This window comes from Sphaeramia orbicularis, chromosome 14 (assembly GCF_902148855.1).
Source record: "Sphaeramia orbicularis chromosome 14, fSphaOr1.1, whole genome shotgun sequence".
NCBI classification, from domain to species: Eukaryota; Metazoa; Chordata; class Actinopteri; order Kurtiformes; family Apogonidae; genus Sphaeramia; species Sphaeramia orbicularis.
Window position 1 is genome coordinate 50,809,179 of NC_043970.1, and position 12,236 is coordinate 50,821,414.

The 12,236-nt window shown below is 38.3% G+C and overlaps 1 protein-coding gene across 1 annotated transcript; it reads right to left on the reverse strand.

Moving 5' to 3' along the window:
- Positions 1 to 2,614: 2,614 nt before the first annotated feature.
- Positions 2,615 to 3,577, reverse strand: LOC115432642 (odorant receptor 131-2-like). Its single transcript, XM_030153549.1, has one exon. It carries the CDS (start codon positions 3,575 to 3,577, stop codon positions 2,615 to 2,617), a length of 963 nt encoding a protein of 320 aa, XP_030009409.1.
- Between the last annotated feature and the right edge of the window lie 8,659 nt (positions 3,578 to 12,236).

Consider the following 12,236-nt stretch of genomic DNA (forward strand, 5'->3'; position numbering starts at 1 on the left):
AAAGCGTAGCAAAACTGCCGCTATCTCCCTGGGGTGCACAACCCTAGTTTGCAGGGGTGTGGTGTTCAATGTCCCCAAAATAAAATTGTAATTAACACAACAAGACAGTGTGCGGTGGCAAGTGGAACCCTAGACTACATACATTAAAGCTATACCTACCGATGTGGCATTTCTCACAGCACTTAGTAAAAGTTTGAACATGAACAACCCGCCTCCCTACAAAGCCCCGCCCCCTTCCCTCTGCCTGAGCTCTGAGGCTCCCCTCCTCTCTCCTCCTCTCACCTGATGCGTGATGGAAACGGAAGAGGAAGCAGAGGTGGAGGTCCATTTTGGCGTGTCCGCGGACCCCTCCCTCAGTAATCAGATGCATCATCCACCTGCCGCGGGCCCACGGCTCCTGTTCCATCAGTAGACCTGGTCTGTGCAGTACTGGGTCAGTGTCTTCACTGCAGTGCCCAGGGGATGGGCGCGTGCACTGTGAACGCGCAGCCTCCGCAAATTTTCCGTGGACATTTGAAGTTTCATAGTCCATACATATATCATCCTACATCATCTTACATTGTGTGACACCATGTACATGTACCTGTATGAGTCCCACCGTCATAAAAGCTGAGCTTTATGCAGACCTGTTCAGTCCAGTACAGCTGACTTCCAGACTTTTATCTCCATCTTTCACTAATCAGACTCCCGTTTGTGCCCCTCAGTTGTTGTTTCTGTTCATAAATCTGTTTAATCCCTTCCACACGTGCATGTCAGTTCTATCCAGACACATCCTAAACAGCAGACTGTGGTCAGTGACAGGAGAAGCAGCGCGAGTGAAGCGTCAGATTCAGAGGAACACATTTCGGATGTGAGACGGCGATAATGGATCGGATGCTGGACGGCCATAATGGATGATTGACAGGAGGCTCAGCCAGGTTCGGCCAATTATTTTATTCGGACCAACTAAAATGATTGGTCAGACTTTTATCAGAAATATATGAGAATTAAACATTTTTGAGTTTCAATACCTGGTGGATTTCTTTTACATTTTAGTTTGACACACATGTGGTGGAAAAATTTACTTTTTATGTTTTATACTCTTTATATTTTATACTGTTAGTACATCTTCTTTTAATGCTGAGTCATTATTCATTATGTGTGATGTTTACCACTCTGTAACACCCCCAACCCAGGAACGGAGTTCTTGCCTTGAGTTAAAACCCAAACACCTAAATGTCTGAATGTGTAGATAGAGAATGGCGCCTGCACTCCAGATTGGATCCAAGCAAGGTTAGAGTGGAGAGGTCATCATGACCTCTTCACGGAGCAGAGAAGGAGTAGTAGGGAGTGGTATGATGTACGTAAGGAATGACATCATAGTTTGAGGGGGTTGGATTTGGTTCTATATAATCTTTAGTTTTCTCTTGTTTAAGCAGACTTCACTTACAGAGTTTCTCTGTGATTGACTTCTCAATAAATGCATTTATTTGTTTTAACTCTAACTTTCTCTCCTCCTCTTTGTGTGTGGGTTATCAGTTGAACATTTCCATAACACACACTTATTAGGAGCATTTTAAGATGATAAAAGAAAAGTGTAAAAATGCCACATCATACGGTAGAGCTTTAACTCTGTTACACGAGCCCAGAGATATGATCCCTTCAGTGTGTCCTGGGTCGGTCTCCTTCATGCATGGATACCCCAATTTAAATATAGCCACATGGGGATCATTCATATTACGTGGTCCACGCACACACGCAGGCACAAAGGATGTTATTTTTGGCCAAAATTGTGTAGCCCTATGTTAAATTGTTTTATATTGTTATTAGTTATTGTTAGTTAATTAAAAAAAAACATGTTTATTTGCCTAAAATCTTTGTCCTGTGTTTTATCATAATCATAATCAACTAACTAAAGGCAAAATCACAAAATTAAACAAGGACCATGACATTTCAAGTAAAAAGTATTGGTACTGGCGATACTAGCCCTGTATTTACTTGGTATTGGATCGATACAAAAATTCCCAGTATGCCCACCCTTAGTGGTTAGAGGATTAGCAGGAAGTTCAATTTCCTGAGGGCTCTGCCCAAGGGATCAATAAAGGTTATCAATACAGTTCTATCTAATCTAATGTAAGTTAACTCAGTGCAAATTAAAGAGCACAAGGTGTGCTTTCAATTTGACAAGCTTCACATTTAACAGTGAACAAAACTTTATCACTTGTAGATGAACAGGTAAGGCATAGTTCGGCTTACAGCTTTCACTTATGGTGCACCTCAACAAAAATAAAAAAACAAACACAAAAAGGCCAATAAACATTGCCATACACACATTAACCCCAAATTCACACAAGCACCACGAGCCTGCAGAACCCCTGCACATAAACATAGCACATACTGCAATCAAGCAACAAGCCCAATACCCACAATGCAATGCGGCAAACATGCCACACTATTATATGATGACTGAGTTATTTAATTTACAGATGAACACCAGATTGATATCAATCAAATGATAGAAGCTATGGAAAAAGTGTTGTTTAAATATTTATTAATTCTCAAAACAGACTTACAATTCTCATTAATAACACCTGAACAAAACAACTTTAGCGACTCGATATGTAAAAAGATAAATTCATTTAGGTTCAACTTTTGGCTTGGACAGTTTTAGTCGACAGCAAAGGTGATACATGAAATAGAGTCTGATGGTCTGGTCTCTGAGGCCATAGATGAGAGCACTAAGACATTTAGGGAGGATGATAAGACACACATAAAGAAAAGTCTGGATACGTACAAATATCATTCTATTGACACTTTTTACGACAGCTAGGACTAAAGGATTATGTACAGTTGATAAAAGACTGAATCCGAGCTGCACCAGATGCAGCAGCAGTGTGTTTCGAGCCTTTGAGGAGGAGGATTTGTCTGTGGAGGCCGACCTGGCTGCTACTGTCACACCAACATAAGAGGAAGTTATTGCAACAAAAGCTGAAACAAACACAAAAATATTATAGGCTTTGTCATAATGATCAGACACTGGTGAAAGAACCATCACTAGTGAATTACAAACTTGTTTCATTTCCAAGCTCTGCAAGTCTTCAAATGGAAAGTCTAACAGCAAAACAACTCGGACGAGGATGTTTAATGAACTGAAGGCCCAAATCACAGTGATAACCACTGATGTGTTTCTGACAGTGATGATGGTAGAGTGTCTCAGTGGGTAACACACAGCTACATATCTTTCCAAAGACATCACCACCAGTGTTTGAGGAGAGATATCCTTTGTGAGACTGGCAAGCATTACAAGAAAACCACACACAGGATAAGTGAGTTTTACCCTGACAGTAGCCAGGATGAACAGTAACTGACTCAGTACCATCTGTACAGTGTCTGCAAAAAGGAGGTTATACAGAAGAATGTACCGAGAAGTCTCACAAAACACTGGTCTACTCCTCAAAGTGAATAACATGGACCCATTAATGAAGAGGAACACACAGCATGGTAATGAGGCCACAATGGAAAACAATACTCTTTCCAATACCCCCAGATACTGCTGTTCAGAAGTGATGTTGGTCTGAGACTGAGCTACAGTCGACATCTTACAACCAGTCTACATAGAGAACAAGAGTAAATAAAACAGATTTCTAAGAAACTTTATGTCCAGTTAATTCTACCATCAGTCAGTCTGGTTGTACTCATGGATAGCTGAAAAGAAATCTGAGTCAGCGTACACTGAATAAAATGATGACCTATATTTTACATTTAAAGAACAATCTAAGTTATACTCATTTAAAACATGGTGTTCTTCAAACACAAAGAAAAGTCACATTCTAAGGTAGGTTAGAGGATACAGAAAAACATTTAAAGCATGAAAAATATTAACCAGCTTCTGCCATTCAGACTCAAACAAACAAACCCCTCATTATACAGGTTAGAGGCTGTGCTCTCTCCATGGCAGCCGAGTTCTACTGGGTTTGACTGTCCTCGGGTGTTTTATATCATTTTGATCCCACAATGACTTCACACAACATGGTCACATGTTGATATGGTTGGTGATCAGGGCCGGACTGGGAGACTTTTTCAGGCCAGGAGTCAGTCATGTGACCAGGCCACCCTGGCCTTGCCCACACATGCACGTTCACACCAACACCAATGTTCATGGGCATGCATCCACGCACATGCACACACACACAAAAGTATGTTTTTGGCTGACTTTAAACAAATATGCACTCCAATATAGACATAATAGTCACTACAACACTCACCCTAACGTCACATGGATATTTTCAGGGCATGACCCATCTGTGGAGGTATTACTGACTGACTCATCAAATATTTTGGAACAAAACATGACACAGACTGTCATTACCATGTAAAAAGGTCTATTATTAACACTATAGCAAATACAGGTCAATACAAAATATTCCTTTCAGTCTTTAAACATACTGATGATCAAATGAAAGAATACTGTTGACAAGACAGGTGAAAAAACTCTTCAACTAGCAAAGCTAGGACCAAACGTAACAATTAATCCACAGAGGGACAGCCTGATTAAACATACAGTAGCACGTATGCACACAACACATGCAAACTGGCACGCATGTGTGGGCGCGCACATGCACGAAAGCAAGTGAACTTATGCACATACACACACACACACACACACACACACACACACACACACACACACACACACACACACACACACACACACACACAGTGCATTATAAATAGAAGTCCAAATTTGGAACCTACTGTACAATTTAGAGTTGGAATACAGCCTACATTAAATTTTTTGTTTGGGCAGGTAAATACAGCAACACAACAGTTCTCAGCAAAACCCATTATCACACAAAAAGTAGCATTATCACAACTTCTAATTCTTTGTTGGGCCAATAGGTCATGGGGCCAGTGGTGCAGCGTATCTGATGTCAACATGCTACAGAGCATGCTCATGCTCATACCTGTTCAAATATCATATCCACTGTGCGAATTGGAGAAAAACCAAGCCCTCCTTTTCTGGATTTACAAATGAATTTAAAATGTTTGTCTTGTCCCTAAGAAAATTAGAAAAAAACAAAACTGCAATGAAAATAAGCCAGAACATTGCTCATTATTTATTATTTTAAGTTAAAGAATCTTCTCTGTTGCACCTCTGCTCCTATACATTAATTTAAAATGCCTAATTATTTGCACTGTATTGTATTTGAATATGTTTTTGCTCTTGCCTTATATAGCCCCCCCAGATTTTTTTTTTTACTTTATTTTACTTATGCACATTTGTATTACTGTATTATTATGTTTGTTGAAAGTTTGTACTTGTCACTAGTTCAATTAAAAAAAAAAAAAAAATCATGTTGAAAGGACAAGTAAAACCAAACTTATGAGACATAATAAAAACATAATTTTTCGGCAATAGTGTCATTATGTTTGGTGTGCTTTCGGTGTAGGAAGAGACGTAAAAATGGGCTTGGGAATTTCTTGCAAGCAGGAATGGCTTCACTATGTTTCTGTTGGTGGAAAAGTGCATCACATGGATCAATCAGATAAGTCCATACTGGGCCGTGTGAAATAACAGTGACGAAAAAGATCAGCAATAGGATTAGCGAACTTCAAGATTTCAGACATTTGTGCATATTTAGCTTTTTTTTTTGTGTATAATTAGTGTGCAGTGCACTGTGAGTCTGTCGAGTAGTTGGTTTTTGTTTGGTGCATCTGAAAAATGTTGCGCTTTTACTGCTTTTACTAACAGAGCACAATGTTTTGAATAGTTTTGTAAACAGATGATTTAAAGATATATAATGTCTTAATTGAATGAATGAATGAATGAATGAATGAATGAATGAATTTATTGGGAATGAACGTGTCAAAAATTGAGAAAAAAAAACCCAAAAACATAAGCATCATCAAATCATAATATGAACAAGTTCGGAAAAAAGGTTTCACTTAATGGTAAATTAGTGGGTAATACCTCGTGGATAACTTGTCATCCACAGAGTTATAAGTTAGAGTATGCACAGTATTGCAGAGAGCACACAATAAGTACACCAACCTTTCCAGGACACATCTACTGGATAGTTGGTTGTAATTATTACAGCAGTGACATCAGTAGAAGCATAAGTCAGTATATCTACATTCTCTATGAAACAGTGGCGGCTGCTCGTCCTTCAGACAGTGGAAACTCATTGTTGGCTTACATCAAAAAAACATTGTTAAATTATTTAAACATAAATTTGGCCCTCCATACCTTTTCAAGAAAATGGTCAGTGACCTTATTGTACCAAGTAAACAAGAAAACGTTGAAATTATGTTAAATTGAAACAAGGAAGTACAATGAGTGTGTTTAATTTACAGTGCAAAAAATGAACAAGAAATTTCGTAGCGGTTTCTCTCTCCATTTCACAGCAGAATGCACAACGGTATTAAACTGAACTCTGTCAAGTGAAGGAGTAGATCTCAAAATAGCTGTCAGTCAAACGGAATTCAGCCTTTTGACTGATCCTCCAATCAGCACGTGGAAGCCCAGCATCCAGCCCGGCCAAGGTCCGCCCACAGATGAGTGTCCGGGGGCAGGACAACATTGTGGCATTTATCCAATTACCATCCAGTATTGAGGCAATAAAAAAAAAACAGTTCCAGTCAGTCCCATTGAAGTGCATGGACGCCGAGTGTCTACGGGCAAATGCACTGAGCAGAGATCGAATGAGAAAACAGAGACACAGGAATGAAGGAGAAGTGAACAACATCAAGTCCGTTGATTTGTGATAAAGCTGATTCTGAACGCACTCGTCTGTGAGATGAACGTATTGTAATACTTTTGTAGTCAATGAAATGTCAACACAACTGTACATATTTGACCATTTAATCTTCGTAATTTTAGGGGAAGCCGAGCTTCCCTTGCAGTCTATGAGAAATTGCCACTGATCTACATTCTCTATAAAAATGGCACAGCCCAGATATTGAGACAACCCACTGAGTGAGTAATTGTGCTTTAAAAAAAAAAAAAAAAAAACCCTTTAAAGTCAATTTAAAAGTAAGTACGCAGTAGTTTTACTTAACTAAGATTGTTGATGTAGTACTTGAGAATATATCCTCTTGAGACCCAGCAATGCAGTTTTTTGCTCTGTAGGGGACAAGAGATTCACAGCTTTTTCTTAAAAAATAAAAACCAAAACCAAAAAAACCCCCCAAAAAACCCACTGTCTACTGCAAAGGGCATTTCATAAATAAATAAATGTATCTGAAAAAGCTGTTGCATTCTACTGTTTCCAATCAAGACAATTATTTAATGTAAAAAAGCCCAAACTTTTACTTTCCTGGGTCTCAGGAGGATATTTTGCAGGATACTTGTACTTTTGCTTAAACTAGCGGCATTGTACCCATGGTGTCATTGTACGATAGCACGAGAGGCTAAAATCGCCCAGCATACCTCACAACATTTGAATACGGGCATAAAATGGTGCCTAGTAGACAGTCAGGTAATGTTTCTATCAGTGGCGGCTGCTCGTCTTTCAGACAGGGGAAGCTCATTGTGAGCCTACATCAAAAAAAAAAAAAAATTGTCAAGTTATTTAAACATACCTTCAGCCCTCCGTTCCTTTTTAAGAAAATGCTCAGTGACCTTATCGTACCAAGTACGCATCTTTTCCAGGGACTGGACCACTGTCCTCTCAATGTCCAGCAGAGCTGGGCTGCTTAGATTGCTTTGGCCCATTGTGTTGTGGGTGTTAGACTTCAGCCTTTTTAAACAAGAGACGCTCCTTTCACTCCGACCTAGCCGACAGTTTGATTGATTTAACTATCTACAAAATGATATTAAACTCGAACAAGAAATGATTAAATTATGGAACTGAAACAAGAAAACGCTGAAATTATGTTAAATTGAAACAAGGAAGTACAATGAGTGTGTTTTATTTACAGTGCAAGAAATGAACAAGTAATTTCGTTGTGGTTTCTCTCTTGATTTCACAGCAGAATGTGCGACGGTGTTAAACTGAACTGTGTCAGTGAAGGAGCAGATCTGAAAACAGCTGTCAGTCAAACGGGATTCAGCCTTTCAACTGATCCTCCAATCAGCACGTGGGATTCTGGCGTCCAGCCCGGCCGAGCTCCGCCCACAGCTCCATTCACCCCCAGAGATGCCCGGCATCCGGGGGCGGGACAACATTGTGGCATTTATCGAATTACCGTCCAGTTTTGAGGCAATGAAAAAACCTGTTCCACTCAATCCCACTGAAGCCCAGAGACGCCTGGCGTCTACGGACAAATGCACTGAGCAGAGATCGAATGAGAAAACAGCGCAACGGGAATGGAGGAGAAGTGAACAACATCGCGTCCACTGATTTGTGATAAAGCTGATTCTGAACAAACTCGTCTCTGAGATGAATGTGTTCTAACACATTTGTAGTCAATAAAATGTCAACACAACCGTACATATTTAACCATTTAATTTTCGTAATTTTAGGGGAAGCCGGGCTTCCCTTGCAATCTATGAGAAATCGCCATTGGTTTCTATTCATTTGTCGAGTTTGGCGGCGATTGGGCCTGTGACGGCTGAGGAAAATCCATACAAATGCCCTCCTGTGCTGCAACATCGATCAGATGGACACAGAACGTGCATTATATAGTAGGATACTACGCCTCAGTACTTCCTCCACCACTGCTGATGCAAAGCAAGTTTGACACCATAGAAAACCAAATGGCACTGACACTTTCAACACTGCTGGATCCTAGTTTCAAACCTTTGAATAACTACAGTCAAGTACAGGCAGCGGCATCAGTAAAACAACTGACAGCACAGTGTTCACAAGAGGTGAAGTGGATGCCACCTGATACACTAACGAAAGAACAGCCCTCCTCATCAGTGTATTCTATGATTCAGGTTCTGTCAGTCACACACACAGATATACCAATGAATTGTGTCCTATATATGTCAAACTATATCAGAAATTATGCAAATATTGCATATTCAGACAACATTAAAACATCCTGATACAGAGTCTTTGATTCTAAAAGTGGCATGAGGATAAATTTTAGTGTCGACTTAAAGTTTAGATGGCACTAACTTGACAACGCCACTTGGAGGGATGGCTCCAGGACCAAACCAATTGAAAACAAGGCCGTGCTTGGTGTGGACATAAAGCGAGACATGAGACCGAATAAAACAAAATTACAAAATTAAGGTTTATTTTGTTTCCACAATTTGTTGAAACACTATAGGCCTGTAGGTACAGTAAACAGCAAGCATTAATCAACATTAAAACAGGAGATCATTTCCAGAATGGCGAGAGAACGGGGAAAGCAATTCATCCTTCAACTCAAACAAAACAGAGTGCAAAACACAGCAGAACATGCAAAGTAAATGGCAACATGCAAATCAAAAACATAAGCCATGCACAGCAAATATGTGTTACATACAGAGCAAATAATAATAAATAATCACAGCAAAATTAATAATACAGCAAGCAATAAAGTAAAAATAAAGCACGCAATACTTAACTTAAGTTTTACTATATAGTTTACATCTGATATCCAAGAACCCTGTCAGCACTTGCCTGCCAGAAAAAAACATAAAATACAACACTCGATGCTTTGTCATTTACCTTTTCTGAAGTTATTGCATGGTAAAATGAATGAGTTTTATTTTATCTTCCCTCACTTCATCCTGAATAACGTAGTCTGACTAGTGGAAGACATTTTGTGAATAGAACAACTGCTGTTCTGTTAAACTGGTCCCATCAGGTGTTTGTAGTCCAGACCAGTTCAAGCACAGGCTCAGCTGGAGGTTAGCGTGAAGGTGATGAACCTCAGAATGATTTGTTCTCAACATTTAACTTTTCCCAAGTAACTGATCACTATTTATTACATTGTTCAGTGAAAAGCGAGTATTTTCCAATAGTTCACTTTACTAACCATGTAGATGCTCATGAAAATCACAGGCTGTTACACCAAAACAGAGAAAACTGAAGTAAAACTGACTCTTTCACTTGTAAAAAAAAAAAAAAAAAAAAAAAAAAAGATGGGTTTAATTTTTTGGCAGAAGGTGGCAGTGTTTCCACATTCAATACAGAACCTTTGAACGTCCAAACGGGTCATTTCTGATGCCAGTTAAGAGCTGTAAAACTACATTTTACCATATTTATATATGACAGTCCAAAATGATTTGATTTGATTTGATTTGAATTCTTTGTTTCAAACATGTAGACAGTGAAATCAAAACAAAACCAACCAACAAAATATCAGTAATGATACATCAAAGGTTGATAAGTAAACAAAACAGAAAAAAGAGATATAAAATAAATAAAATAAAAATAAATAAAATAAAAAATGCTCAAAAAGGAGTAGGAAGAATGAGACATACGTATTATTAATAAAGCCAGCTACTGTGAACATACTAATATGAAATTCCATTTTATGAAATTTAATGATTTGGTTTGCTATAAAATAATGCAAATAATGTATAAACCAAAATTAAAGTTACTCCCTGTCTGTGTACAGAGGTAAATATGATTTGCAAGATGTTTGTAAATTTGTTGTACAAAAAGCCGGAAAAGAGACAAAAAGATGTATATGTGTTGTTCGATTTAAACTATGGAATGAGGACAGCATGGATTTACAAATGTGTAGCTCATTATTGATTTTTTAAAAAATGGTATGCAGGGGAATTTTTGAAGGTTTCAACTGTTAAGATCTAATAATTAAAAAGCAAATAATTTGTTTTCCACTTTACGTTAAATTACCATTAATTTGGTTGGTTATGTTTTCTGTTTTTTTGGTTCAGTTTCACTTCTTTAAGTTTTTGCTTGTTTGGTTGTTTGCATTTTCCCCCATATTAAACACTGGGTAGCTTAATTTATTATGTAGGACCGGCATTAACCCTTTCATGTACACTGGTCACTACAGTGGACAGTTCTTCTCCAGCTGTTCTCTTGTATATTCATGGGTTTTGTTGCTTTAGTTCCATATTAGCCAACACAGTGGACACTTATGCATCATCACAAACACTGCAATTCAGACCATTACTGTAACTTTGCTGTTCATGGTAAACCTGATCCACAGTAACGTGTTTAAGTGTAAATCAATTGCTAATTGTTATTAGACTGTAATGAACAGTTTTGTTGAACAAAAAGTTCTTTTTTTTTTTTTGCAAATTATCTCCATGAAGTGAGTAATAACTAGTATTAGAATGTGTTAAAATGTGAGAAAACGTCAGATTAGTGGCATCAAAAATGTTTTTATTGCATAGTTTTCACACGTATCACTTTCTGGTGATGGGTTTTAAATACATGTTTCAAAAATCAAACACATGGTGTCCAGCTGAGTGGACATTTTTGTAACTCCATGAAAAATAGGTTCATCAAAAAATTTCAATTGCATTGTTTTTTTCATGTCTAAAGAGGAATAAAATCAAAAATATTGATTATGGTTCTCATAATTCATACATGAAAGGGTTAATAGTCACTAACCTGTTGGTAATGTTTGTAGTGTTGACAGTAGTTGTATTACGTGATGCTTGAATTAAGAATTTCATCATCATCATCATGATTTTCATCATCCTGTGGGTTTCAGTAAGTGTGAGCAAGGTAAGGCAAGGCAAAGAAAATTTATTTGTACATCACCATTCATACACTAGCCAATTCAAAGTGCTTTATAAGGGCATAGAAACACATAAAGTTACACAGGACAATAGCAGAATAAAAAGGAAAGTGCAGAAAAGATGCTCCACTCCGGCAGAAACCACCGCCCCTGGGGTTACCTGCCTCGTCGTGAGTGCAGTTCACAACTTGTGTCCCCGTGGATTCAAAGAAACCCAGAAGCTCAACTGGTTGTTAACAGCTTCTTTGTGAACAGTGGGTAAACCCTGCTGTCCCCCCCTGCTCAAATTTGAAACCCTGGCAGCGGCCTGAACTGGCTGCTAGCACCTTTAAACCTGGCATACCACACAATCTGCCCAAAAGTCCCAAGTAGAGCCTCTAGGAAATAAAAATAATTTGCAAATACACTGGTCTACAAGCAATATGCTTACAAATACACTATATGGACAAAAGTGTTGGGACACATTGAATTCATGTGTTTATATTTATGGTGTGATAAATATCATTGCATTTTGTTTAAAATTGTTATCTTTGCTTCCAAAATGCCTCAGAGATGGTTTTTACTTAGTTTCTCTCAACATTAGTTTTTTTGTGTTTGTTTTGTTTTGTTTTTTGTTTTTCTGTGTTCTACCTCTAAACTGCAAAAATATTTTTCATGCTTGG